This window comes from Poecilia reticulata, chromosome 23, assembly GCF_904066995.2.
Source record: "Poecilia reticulata chromosome 23, P_reticulata-male-v2, whole genome shotgun sequence".
In the NCBI taxonomy this organism is placed as follows: domain Eukaryota; kingdom Metazoa; phylum Chordata; class Actinopteri; order Cyprinodontiformes; family Poeciliidae; genus Poecilia; species Poecilia reticulata.
In genome coordinates, this window is record NC_088852.1 from 8,220,879 (window position 1) to 8,234,569 (window position 13,691).

General features: G+C 40.7%; 1 protein-coding gene across 2 annotated transcripts in view; it reads right to left on the reverse strand.

Moving 5' to 3' along the window:
- Nucleotides 1–2,147: 2,147 nt before the first annotated feature.
- Nucleotides 2,148–13,691, reverse strand: part of exoc4 (exocyst complex component 4) — a 112,786-nt gene continuing 101,242 nt past the window's right edge. For both annotated transcript variants that reach the window (XM_008400669.3, XM_008400670.3), the window contains exons 18-20: nucleotides 12,634–12,812; nucleotides 12,109–12,268; nucleotides 2,148–2,479 (exon numbers count right to left, since the gene is read on the reverse strand). In XM_008400669.3, the coding sequence (XP_008398891.1) occupies nucleotides 2,242–2,479; nucleotides 12,109–12,268; nucleotides 12,634–12,812 (577 nt within the window). In that variant the 3' untranslated portion in view covers nucleotides 2,148–2,241. The remainder of the gene's footprint in view (nucleotides 2,480–12,108; nucleotides 12,269–12,633; nucleotides 12,813–13,691) is intronic.

The following is a 13,691-nucleotide window of genomic DNA, read 5'->3' on the forward strand; positions in this document are numbered from 1 at the left end:
CATTTTGATTTTGCACCTGAACTCGATGACATTAATCACCAGAGCTCCAGGGACATTCAGGGTTTATAAATACCATACTATGCCAAGAACATTTTACTACGTGGAATAATGCCAATAACAACTGAGGCCTCAGGTTGTACGCCGTCTGTGTTTATTTTTCCCCAATATGCCACTGTTGAGCACTTCGTGCCTTAAAGTCGTGTCACATAGCACACCTGTCGGGTTTAGTGCATCCTCTGGTGTTGGTTTAGGATCAGACAAGCTCCAGATTGAGAACAAAAACATCTCCACTGCTTCGAGTGGATAGACTGTCACATGTGAAAGATGGTTCTTATGCAGAAAATACAATGCAAGGAAAATGTTTGAAATACAAAAAAAGAATGGAAGAACTCAAGAGATTTTTTTTTAAAGATCTTTATTATCTTATGCACTGACAAATCGGATGAGGCTAATTTTAAGCAGACAGATTTGAGATTTTATACATAAGGAACAAAAACAAAAGATTGAAACAAGCTCAAGACAAGCCTGATACAGTGGAGATTCAGCACATGTGCAAAAATAGTGTCCATTGAAAAGAAAAATGTGATGCACAACCTAGTGTAAAAAAAACAAACTATGCGTGACAAAAAGATCAGCCTTGCAGTGCGATGGACGTCTAACAGCACACGCGAGAGGCACGACACAGTTGTAGAATATTGTACTAAAGTTTCCACATGTGTAACCTTCCGGAACCATTTCTGAAGTGAGCAAATGAATGAGCACATCTAGGATTTTGCACCAAGCGTGCATTACAGAGGAGTAGGCGAGCTACTCAGCAGCTCCATCGTTGCTTCCCCATCGATTCCAGGCTGCGTGTCACTGTGATGGATTGCTCTGTGGGCTTCAAGGAGACCTGTGGTGGGACCGCCGTATTGACAAGGCTCCCATTTCTCTCTCCTCCACTCGTTAAATACTTCTCTGCAAAGTTAAGGAGCGGAAAACAGGGAGGGAAGCGACTTGGGATCTTCTCTTGTTTTCATGGTGTTTGGTTTACTTTTAGAGATTTAACGGGACGGTATCATTTTAGTTACCGAAATGACTGCTGAAGTATTTTAAAAAGTACTCATGCCCATTTCTATGATTCTCACAGTTTCAACTAGATGCTTTATTGCATTTTATTATGATTTCATGTAATTCTGGTGGAGCCGTTTTCCACAGCAGAGGGAGGAATTCAGTCAGCATCGATGGGAAGATGGATGAAGACTTGAGACTGGGGTGAGGGTTCACCTTCCAGCGGCACAACAACCCTGAACATTCTTAAAATGTACGGTCACCCAATTTAACCACAGAATTCGACTGAGCTTGAGGTGTTTTTCAAGAAAGTAGGAGCAAAAATCCCCAGTAAAATAAACGAAATATGTGGTTGTAACATTACAAAATGTGAAAAAGGAATGCAGCATATTAGACTTGAAAAATAGAATTAGAAAAAAAAAAAAGTTGTGATTTACTCTCCTACAGTTTGCACAAGGCAACTTCAGAAACTTTAAAAAAATAAAAAAAGCAGACCAGGACTTAGATTTTTTGACAACTGCAGATATGATACAATTCTAGGGAAGCTAGGGAACTCTTTGGGGACCAAACTAAATTGGCAGCAGGCGGAGGATGTGGCCTCATTCAGACAGTCTAATCTGGCATCTGTTATTGCAAACAGAATCAGTGAGTCCATAGGGGCTGGCGGGTGAGGAGAGATGGAGGTGTAATGGAGAGCAGCAGCTTGGGTTCTAATAGGAAAATGAGATGAGATAGGGCCCCGAGTTCAGGTGACTGTCCAAGATGGTGTCGTTTAAACCGGAGCTGTTGTTTTTGGAGAGCCGGGGGTTTGTTAGGAGGTTCGGCGTGCAGCGAGGATTTATGATGTCTTTTAAAAAGCGGAAACTGACAATGCAAGACGCCTGATTTAGAAAGTAGACTTGCAAAGTTTGCGGTGGTGGCGGCTGTCATCTAACTTTCCAATTAGAGCGATTCAGTGCAGCGTAAGCTTATCGGTGATCTCCATTTCAAGAGGTGGGAATCGTGTACGTCTGTGTCGGCTCTCGACTTACGACCCTTATCGTCACCATCAGGCAAGAAAACACAAAGGACGCACCGCAAAATAAATTCATACAATCTCATGTCTGAAGCAATCTTTACTCTCTAAGAGATCCCATGAAACAGTAACAAAACACAAAAATGCTAGGCAACGTAATCCCCTCTGTTTTCTTGCTACACTGTGGTGATCTTTTTGTCCTTGGAGGCCTGCTTGATGGCAGCCTGCTCGCAGATGATCTCCTTCAGCCTCTGCAGACGGACGTTCTGGGTGCTCATGTCCCCTACGCCCGTCTGACTGCGGTGGAGCAGAGACAGGGCGTTGATGTACTCGAGCTCTGTGTAGCGAACGCCCTGGTCCACGACCAGGTTCAGCAACTCATCTGGAGTGTTGTACAGCATCTCATAGTACTGCCTGGAAGGAGGAAGAGAAAGAGGCAACGGGTTATGGATGAATGACACAACAGAAGGACCGCAGCGAGTGAAGCTGGCGAAGAATGCAGGGAGGAGATAGAGGAAAAACAGACACTTAATGTACGTCCATTTCTCCTCTTCCAGGGCTGAATCAAAGAGACGAGGAAAACAAAGAGAGCGCACAAAAGCCAGACTAACCACTGTTGCTGTCATGCTCAAATTTCTTTCATTCTTTCTTTCTTTTTTTTTTAAAAGCGGACATCAAGGGACCCGGTGAAGCTGCTGCTGTGAGATGCAGGTAAAGGGGAAAACATATACAGGCTCCCAACAGCCAAGACTGTTCTTCTGAAATATTGCAGGCACACAGAAGAGGAAAGGGACTGTGTGTAGAATAAACAGCTCTTTAATCAAGACCAAATGCCTCAACGGGCCATTTGAAAGAGTGCATGAAGTACATAGGCCTACTGATAAAGCGGTAGCACAAATGGACAGCAGGCACCGTTAAACAACACACTTCTGCACAAATTGGATCAAATATGTCAAACAGGATTTGTTTTCTACACTAACCGCATGCGGCTTTTCACAGGGTCCTTCAAGGTGGAGTTTTGAACGTTTTACGACTCAGCGGAATCAAACTATTATTGATGCATTTACTGGTCAATGCACGGCAGAAGAAATGCACATTCCTAAGCAAAGGGATAAGATTCACGGTAAGGTAGTGCAGCAGGAGATCTCAGAGATATATATATTTTTTGGTCCCGGGCAAAATAGGTCAAACACCTTCGAGAGTAAATGCGTGTTCCTGTCTAGCCCTGCTCTGGAGTGCATAAAAAGAGGAAAGCTCATGCAGGCAAACACTAAAATAGATTTCAGCTTGTAGTGCCCTTAAGGCCTAAATGTTAAGCTTCCACAAGGTAGCTGCGGAAGCAAACTTGAGGCAAGAGGACAGCAGCAGTGGTTTACAGTGCAGGAAGGATTTACAGTCAGCTCACCTTTTACAGTGCCTTGCAAAAGCTTTTACACCACTCGTACTCACATTCTGTCACATAATAACAATAAACCTGAATGCTTTTTTTATGTGATAGGCTAACACTAAGTGGTACAAAATTGTAAAAAAAAACAAAATACATGGGATTCTTTAAAATAATAATAATTTAAAAAAAAAACTCCACAGTGAATATTTTATAGAATCAGCTTTTGCTGAAATGACAGCTGCATATCCTTTGGAGTATTTCTCAACCACATATGCACCTGCAGAGACTGGAATATTTTGCCCGTCCATTTTTTTTTTTGCAAAAATAGCTTGTGCTCACTTTGGAGACAATAGTACTAATATGTGTTGGTCTGACACACAGTATCCCAATAAAACACATTACAGATTGTGGTTGCAACATTAAAAATGATTCCATGACAACTTTGTATGAATATATCTAGTGGAAACAGGTTGATTAGACTATTTGACTTAGCCAGTATCTGAATTTGTATTTGCAAATCAATAGGGTGATTTGAAGTATTGGATTTGTGTAAATAATTACAGAGAAGGCTGCAGCTGAAACTGCTACAGGGCTTCTTTTCTCCTAAGAGGAAGGAAGGGCTTCCTTTATTAGAATAAACTACCAACCTTGGCCAAGGACAGCTGTTGGTCGCGCAACAGAAACTAATGCAGCTTTGCAAGGCAGAAAGATGCTCAAGAAGGGTAGTAGTAAAACTGTTATGCTAAATGAAGACCTTATGTTTTTTTTAAAACAGTTAGATTTGCACTTCCATTTTTTTGTATTTTGTCTGACAGTCGAAAACAGACTCTGAACTGTTCATGTGAATGCATCTTAAAAGGGAAAGAAGCTAAGCTCTCTGGTGTTCCATATGAAATTCAATATGACAGTAAAAGGAGAAGAACTAGCTTTAGCACATTTTGGAGAGATCATTTTCAATGCTAACAAGGCGTTAACGGCCACTTATGGAACTTCTCTCCCGCGTCTGTTTTTTATGCGATACCGTTTTTTTCTACTTTAACACTTTAAAACTGGAGGAAAAAAAAAAAAAAAACACGAAAAGAGTTATGAAGGGGGAGATGAGATAAATTAGAGCTATAAAATAAACGCCAGATCACGTTGGAGATAAATGAGAAGCAGAGGTGCATAATATCTGCTTTTTGGCCTTCCCTTGACGAGAGACGCCCTTGATCACCAAAGCATTTGCATTCCGTCTCACCCTCCATCCTGCTCTTCGTTCCTCTTGAAGGCTTTGTTCATTTTTCTCATCCTTGAATTCATTTAATAAAAAAAGCCGTTAAAATGATTGAGTATTGCGGACTCACTACTTAACTGAGGTTGAGATGAGACGGCAACAATAAGGGGGCTCATCTCACAATGAAACGAATCACACATTTAATTTGTGTGTGCTTGGCCAACCTTGATTGCAACAACAGAAATTTAAGATGATTGGTTTGCTGTTCAAAGACATTTTTCAGATGACATTTTGGACATTTACTCAAAGTTGGGAAAAGTCTATGAAAAACAAATAAAAGCTGTGGGTATAAACAGTCAATGTATTTACCCTATGTTTTTTACTTAATAAATCACTTAAACATGCATAAATTAGCTTTGGGATGTTTTTGTTTTCCATTTGTCTAAGAGCCGGAGATTTTTCCATGTGTTTCCGAGCCATTTTCCAAAAGTTTACCAGGCTAAATACACAAATCATCTGACAGTAAGGGAGTTATCACTTCACTGTCATGTATGTATCACTGGTAGTCTTTCAAAAACTTTAAAACCCCATTTTCTTGTAAAAAAAACCCCCCAAAATAACAAAGAACTAGCGTGACAAACTGGGGGCTACTTTGCTGTTTAAGCCCTGGATGACTTGCTGTGATTCTGCAACACCAAGTGGGATTTAATGAATAAAAGCCCCAGCTGAAAAGTTGACTTTTTTTAGTGTAATTGTGGCATTAATTTATTAGGTAGCTGAGAAAAGGGTGTAATTATGCTTATCTACAGCTGATAAGGGGCTACTAAAACACTTGTGCACATCACAGTTCTTGCTGTAGGATCTCATGTGAAGACATCAGCATCTGCAGGAAGAAGGCGTGGCAAACTGTCAGCTGTCTGTTAAGAGCCTGTGTGTTTGTTTGGGTGTCGGAACCATGAGGACTGCTTGCAATCTGAGCTTTGTTCAGCGGTTAGAGGAGGGGGAGGCTGGTCTGTAAAGAAAAAAAAGGAAGAAAAAAAGCGCGTGTTTGTGTGTGCATGTTGGTCGATCTATCAATGTGTCTGAGTGATGTATGTTAGTGTGTGCTGAAAACACTTTCAAACAGTTCATTACCCAAGCAGTTGGAAAGCTATTTGCCGAACAGGGAAAGGCTGTTAATAAGATTAAAATCTCTCTGCACCCACCATCAAGAAAGAAGCCCTTGTGGCTTACGCACTATAACACGCACGCACACACACACACACGCACATTTCCCTTTGGTGGAGTAGCAACTGGTTAATGAAACAAGTCTTATTTTTCAAACAGCACCACGGTGAATTGTTTTGATTGCCCTCCTCTTTAGAGTCTTTACAGCCCTCAGCCTCCCTCTGTGCACACTCCTCCTTCACCCACACATGAAAACCGCACACAGTAATTTTTGGCCAATTTCCACCTGCTTCCTCCACAAGTCCAATCTATAAGAGTTCTGATTTATTAATCAGCTTCTTTGTATATGTGTGCAGACGTGCCTCCGCGGACTGCGTTCCATTAAATTTTAATTAGCTGCTTCCCTACCTCTCCCCTCGTACGCAAAGAATATTAAATAAATTCACGACGCGACGGCGCCGCGCGCGCGACGGACACATGACAATGGAACGAGAGGGAAGCGGCGGCGAGAATAGAAAAGTGGAAGAAAGATGAGATTCAGCACATTTCATTTCCCCCTCATTTGTAGCGTATACAATATTAAAGCCATTACGGGCTGCTTCTGTCAGCATGTTTGGGAAAACACATTAGTTAGTAGGAGAACGATGAGAAAGAGGGAGGAACAAAATAATAACAAAAAAAGATGTGCAAGCATGTGGATCAACTTGACCATCAGGGGGAACCAAGGCTTGTTGGTGCTGTAACAAATACCTCCTGGCACCTTCAGCAAGGCTTTAGCTCATGTCTTCACAGTGCAGCACACACACAGCTAATGTATTAAGTTTGATGTTCAAAATCAGAAACTATTCAAGGAAAATTAAAATAAGGGTGTCACAAAATGAACGCAATGCAGATCATAACTGAAAGTTGCAGGACGTTATGAAGCTTATCCCTCACTGTGTAACACAATATCCTATCCAGCTGCCATCATCTTTTAGGAAACCAAGAACTCTATCCTTCTTCGTGTTGCCAACAAGTGACAGTTTATTCGCGCAACATACTTCCGTCTCTAATAAACTGTTCTCCGTTTGCAGGGATAGAAATTTATGCAAACCAGTTTCAGACATCACATGCTCTAGAAATTTGTGTTTCTAAAGATTGTGTTTTGTCAGAAAAGTGACTTTTTAAATTATCTATACATTGGAAAAAAAAATGGAATTGTCAATCAATTGTTTTTTTTCTTTTATACTTTTAAGATTTTTAGGTTTTTAGATGTAAAATATAGCTTCCCTTGAGGGGTAAAACAAATATAAAGTTAATTGTTCAGAATGTTGGCGGCATATTTTCCCTGTCTTGAAAAAGCTTTTAGTCAATAAGCCAGTTCAGTGTTGCTTCTGATATGTTTTCCTCTAATAAATCTTCCCCTCTGTTCTGATAACAGTAGTATCTGACTGTAGTGAGTCTGAAAGACTCGCATGCTGGAAAACACGTGTTACTATGACAACTGGAGACCGAACTCAGTCATGCTCAAACTAAGACGCAGCCCAACTGTGTTTTTATCAAACGTAATGCTGTGTTTAAGGGGTTTACTCATTTATGTCTGCTTGTACATTTGATTCAAATAGATTGTCAACAAGAACTGAGAATAATCTTTAAAAATACAAGTCGATGATGATAATGTTGCATTTTCACTAAATATAAACAGCAAATTTCAAAAAGGTGGCTTTGTGAACGTGTAATCTCAGTCTTAACGTTCGCTTGGCTTTTTGAACCGAAGGATGATAGGCTCCCCTCCCTTCCCCTCCTTCTGTCTCCATCTCCCTCCAGAACAGTGCATTTGTCTCTCCTCTGGTAATGAGCAGAGGTCTGCAGAGACTTGGGGTGAAGCTTCATCAGCAAAGACCAGTCTCATCATGCTGCATCGGCACAAACACGGGCACGAATGCGCACCAACCCCCTGACTGGCTTCATCAGCAAAGGCGAGTGCCATCATGCTGGGAGGTGTGGATACAGAGACCGAAACGCACGGAGACAGGCTCCATCAACAAAGAGCAGCCTTATCACACGGCGTCTTGCGCATGCACGCAGAAAACGAGCGACAGAGGAGAGAGGGCGCAGGTAGACGGAGAGGAGGAGAATTTCAATTGAGCCGAGGCGGAGAAGTTGATTGGACTATGGCAAAAACAAGAAAAAGACAGGGAGGGAGGGTGGGGGAAAAAAAAAACAAACAGAGGAACGAGAGAGATAAGGCAAGAAACACAAGGTGACAAGGATGGAGACAGAAGTGACAGTGTACTGCAACCCGGCCTAAATACAAACGCTTTTATCTGTTGACACCCACTACCTCCTGACATGGCCGTCAACTGTACTTATAACTACAATCTCTGAGGACACACCAGGCTGTCACCTTGACACACATAAGCTCCAAGCCAAAGACAGTTTACTTGCCAACACACTGACTCTCGGAGACGCACAGCCACCAGGGGGGTAACACTTTAGGAAACTACAGAGCGCAACACCTTATTGCGCATTACAGACATGTAGATTGGAACGCTGGAGCCATTCCAGTAGGAGACAGGTGGGTGAGATGGGATGAACCCTGGGGTGCCTTGACAATGAGACTGTCAGACTGGTGTCTATGCTAGCTGGTTGGCTAAGCTGCGGCGGATTTGTTGTTTGTGTTATGACAACTCTCCGACCTGCATGCACGGGTCGCCGGTCGGCTCAGAGCTTTGCTTTTTGTGAATTTGTAATGGTGCTTCGGTCCGCGTCTGGGAACATACTTCGATTTTCTCAAACTAATGGACCTTTCAGGTCTTCATGACAACATGCCATTTTAGGCTTGTAGGTGGCACGCTTTGGGGCTGCTCTCACAACAAAACACCTCCCTTAAAAGCGACAAAAGGTGAGTGCTGAACAAACGGTAGATGGACAAATAGACAAAAACAGAGATGGATGTTTTAAACAATTGGACAGAAAATAAAGCTTGGAAATAGAAAGATTTTTCTATACTATTCACTTCAAAAACACAAAGTCTTACCAAGTGTTTTTAGTCTAGTTTCTAGTGCAATTATCTGATCTGATCTGACAGTAAGTGCACTAAGATTACATTTAGTAAAATTGGAATAAGACAAAAGTAACTTACAAGTAACATTTCAGAACAATGGAGCCCTTTTAAGGCAATAATTTCTTAATATTGACGAAAACGTAATAGTTATAAGGAAAATATTCTACCAGTGGAACAAGACATTTTCCCCATCTTATAAATAATAATTCTACCTTAAAAGTAGTACTTTTATAAGTAGTACTTTTTCCATCAATGTTAAGGAATTACCTGGAGCAGATAATGTAGACCTGTTTAATATATGAATCACATTTTATCCTTTTTTTTAGATTTGTGTGTGTATTATCTCAATACAGTTCTGAAGTGAAGAACAGAAACTAGGTTCTTTACGAAATACAATCCAATTCACAATGCATTGTGAATTACTGATGTACTAAATAGAAGATGAGGCAAACCTTCATTTTAACTTGTGAATTTGGCCTCTTTGTAACTCGACTCAGATTAAAAGCAAGTAATTAACCCTTTTTTAACATTTTGCTGTTATAATACACTCTTGCTGTATATTCTCATCATGAAGCGAAAACTTTAAATACATCTACAAACGAATGTGAGGACACAGGGACTTAAGTCGACAAATGTGCATTTGTCGACTTAAAAATGTTGTCATGTGCAACTACTGAGTTTTCTCACGCTTTTCGAGATGAAGGGCTCACCACAAACTTCCCAAGTTGAACTTATCTCAGCTCTTGTCAAAACAACCCATCAGCATAAACAGGCAGAGAGGAAGATGTAGGAAGAAAGAGGGAGGGGCGGATACAGCGGACAACCAGAGGAGATCAGCGCAGTGATAAGGTTGAGTGCGCCGTCAATAAACAAAAACACACACTCGGAGATGACTTTGCTGTGACACGCAGGTTTGCAAAATGAGTCTCGTCTCTGAGCAGATGGTTGGAGACTGTGTGTGTGTGTTTCTCTGATCATGTGTGCATGTGTGTTTGACCTTGACATACAAGCTTATGCTGCTGCCAAACTTCTGACTGAGCAACATGAGACTGCTTTGGGACGATACTAATACACCTGCTCACGCACACGCACACACAAAAACACATTCAGGTGATACCAGCAGGTGCAACATTTACAACTGGATGTACTGTAAGTTTTCAACTTTTTTTTTTTTTCCCCACAGTATGCAAGCTAGGATGCCACCACGAGGTGACACTGTTTCCTTATCATTTTTCACTCTATGGGAAAGGCAAAAAGTAGTGTGTGTGTGTGTGTGTGTGTGTGTGTGTGTGTGTGCATGCCTATTTGTTCTGCAGTGCTGACAACCAGGCCCTACTGTAGTTTTAACTCAGATCATTGGCTGTTATGGTGCTCTTGTGCAGAACTTGTCCACACGGCTGCAGCCAAACACAAAGAACAAATGATCAAGCACACACACTGGAACAGAAACAGGAGCATGGCTAAACTGGGAAACATCTGCAGCCAGTCTGCAAAGCAGACATCCTGCTGTGATTTCTTCCTTTGATTATTTGCCATCAATTCTTTCCAGGGGAGGTAATAACAAATACTCTTCTTGTAGTCCAACCAGACTGTTTTGTCACTGCTGATTCCGGTAAACCGAAGCCAACTTTCTCAACGTCTTTATTTCAAAACTGTGGTGCTTTACAACACCAGATTACACACTCAGTTGCAAATCTGTTACATAGAGAGTCCTACAGTAAATTAGTTTTCTTTTGTAATGAATTATTGTGTGAACAAACATATTCGTGTTTGTATGTTTAATAAGAAACACACAAGAAATTGCATTTTTTATTAAATGGAAAGAATGAAATTGTGAATTGTGTTTTTTTTGTTTGTTTTTGTTGTTTTTTACATTCATGGAATATCAACAAAGTTTTGCTCACATTTAAATTGGAAATGCATCTGATAACACTACGTAGGTCTAGTTTGAAAGACAGGGTGAATTTGTGAGAAAAAAAAGAACAGAGATCAATCCTGGATTATGTTGGCCTGTTTCTCTTCCAAACGTATTATGTGCAATGTATTGTGACCTCTAAAGAACCATTGGATTTTGAATAAAAAGTCAGATGGTCTCCTTAAAATAACATATACATATATATGTGCTGCTGTGTGGTTGTTATTACCATTTGAATGTGTGGGAGTTAGGGCTACACTACAGGTGTGTGTACGTGGGGGTTTTGTGTGCGTTTGTGAGAGTCTGTATCCAGGAGCCGGAGGCCGGCCAATCCAAAAAGCCATGAATGTGTAAACAATGAGCTTTGCAATTCCCAATCAACACTTCCACACCGCCCACGCCTCGTAATCAGGGAGAGTGGGAGAAAGAGAGAAAAGACACAAAAAGCCATCACCCCCATTCCACCGTAATCAAAGCTGACAGGAGGAAGAAATAACATGCTAATCACCTCCACATCCGGTACAGTCCACAACAGTTCAGGTCATTACACTTTACCTCTTTGGTTTAAAAAAAAAAAAATTTGGAATGCATTTATACCAAATTAGATAAATAATAATGCCCAAACTCTGCTGGCACACAAACACCAAAGCGCTGAAAAAATATGACAAGTTTTAAGGGATGTTGAAAGAAGCTAATTAACCCCACAACATGTCACGGTGTATTTTCGGGCTGTTAATTTTAAAATTAATATTTAACGCTCCTTCCTCAACTTTTATCTTTAAATAAATGCCCCTTTTCTCCTGACGCCGCTGCATGTTGTGTACGTGCTCATTTCTACCAACTTCTGTCCCTGCAATCTCTTCTACTTCCCTTGCAAAACACTTAAGAATTGATGAGAATCTTCCCGAACCTGAGGACTCTCTCAGTTCGTCGTGTTTTGCACGACCCCTTCACTCACATAGATGACAGATTCACAAACAACGTCTCGGACACAAAACACAGTGTTGCTGACAGGCTGCTTGACCCTCTGTCGGGCATTGACAATGGAGAAATGACACATTTACATCATGAGATGTCAAAAGAAATTCTGACCCAAAACTCCACCTACTGAAGTAACAGGAAGTTATGGGAGTTTAAAAATGTTAGTATCTCCAAAAGCTCTGAATACAGAAACTGAGTAATACCCATATTGAAGATCTCCAAATGCCTCTTATATGCCTTGGAGTGTTTATAGCGTGTAACTGCAACTGCACATTTGCTGTGTCAGTCCTTGTAAAACACTTCGTGATAATACAAAAATATGAGAAGGAGCTACCTGGCAAAGTCGAGGTCAGCCTCTCTGGACATGGTGATGTTGGTGAGGTTCTGTTGAAGGACAAAGATGTTTCTGCACATCTTTTTGATGCCAGACTCACTGATTCTCTTAAAGTATTGGGCCCCATTGATTAGAATGCAGGAAATGAGATGACCAAGACCTGAAAAAACCCACAAACATAACACAGGTTTATTTGGATGAAAACAGCAGAACATTTACTAAAGAAGAACAAAACATTTCAAATGTTCTCAAAAATAGAGAGCAAAACTCAGGGTCCCAACTGATTTGTTTAATTCTTTTCAGGAGTTCTCAATGCTTGAAAAGGTCATTTAAATAACAAATGGTGAAAATTATGGACGACTGATTTTAGAGAACAGGTTAAGATATATTTGTCAAAATGCCAATTTCTTTGTCCAGATGCGGAAAACATTAAAAATAAACTCCACACTTTTCCAGACTACAACGGAATCCCGAAGTAAGGGAATAAATGACACCGTTTGAAATTTCTACCAGGGTCCAGCTTACCTTCAAATATATACTGAAACTTGTGCTGCTGCAAGGCGGCTCCCATGGCTTCTTCAATGGCTGAGATGTCCTTATTCAGTTTGACCACCAGGGGGTCGTAGTCCATGCTTTCCACGTTGGCCACAATAGCATAGTTCCCCTGCTTGGTGAGGGGGATCAGGTAATGGAAACAGTGTACCCTGGAGTAAAGCAGGGGAGCAGAGTGGAAACGGAAGAACAGAGAGAAATCTTGAAGCATAGTCAATTGTAAAACTTTGCACTTAATCAGTCATTAAATGCACATCATTCCTCAAACTATCATTTACAATTATATCCCTCAAGAACGTCCCAGTCACCTGCTGCTATTATAATAGTCTTCTAAATCAGAATTAAGTAGTTATAATGTGAGCTGTCTACCTGCTTTTAAACTCTATAATTCATACAGAAATTCTTCAGTTTCATAAGTATTCAGCATAAATCCACTTATTCAACTATGACTACATCACTGCTGGATATCGTTAAGCTACAAAGAGTGCTGGAGAGCACCGCACTGAATATGACACATTTTCCTTAAGGGCGTTAAAAGAAAAGCAAAAACATCATGTAAATAAAGAGCACACTCTCAATGCTGTTATGTAACCATAGTTTCTTTTATACTAGAATATGTATGTTTTGCACCTAAAAAACAACATTGTTTTCAGAGCTTTTAGGACGATGCACTTTAAAAAGAAAAGAATGCAGATATAAAAATTGCAGCTCTTTAAGATATATTGTCAGGGGGCTCAAAATAATTGGACAGTTGCCTCAAATAGATTTCTAATTGGACATTTGCAAGTGACGTTCCCTGCAAAGAAAAGTCCTGAAGGATATGCGATTACCTGACCTTTGGTTCACCCCTACATTGGAGAAAAATCGGGCACATCACGAGGAAAAAAAACTTTGCCTGTGGCTCAGCAAAATAAAAGGGCATTAAGATAACAAGCTATAGTTGAGCAAAGTATATTGTTGTTTCCCTGAAGAAGAGAAACTGAAAAATAATATCAATCATTAGAGATTATTGCCGCCCACTTATCAGAGAT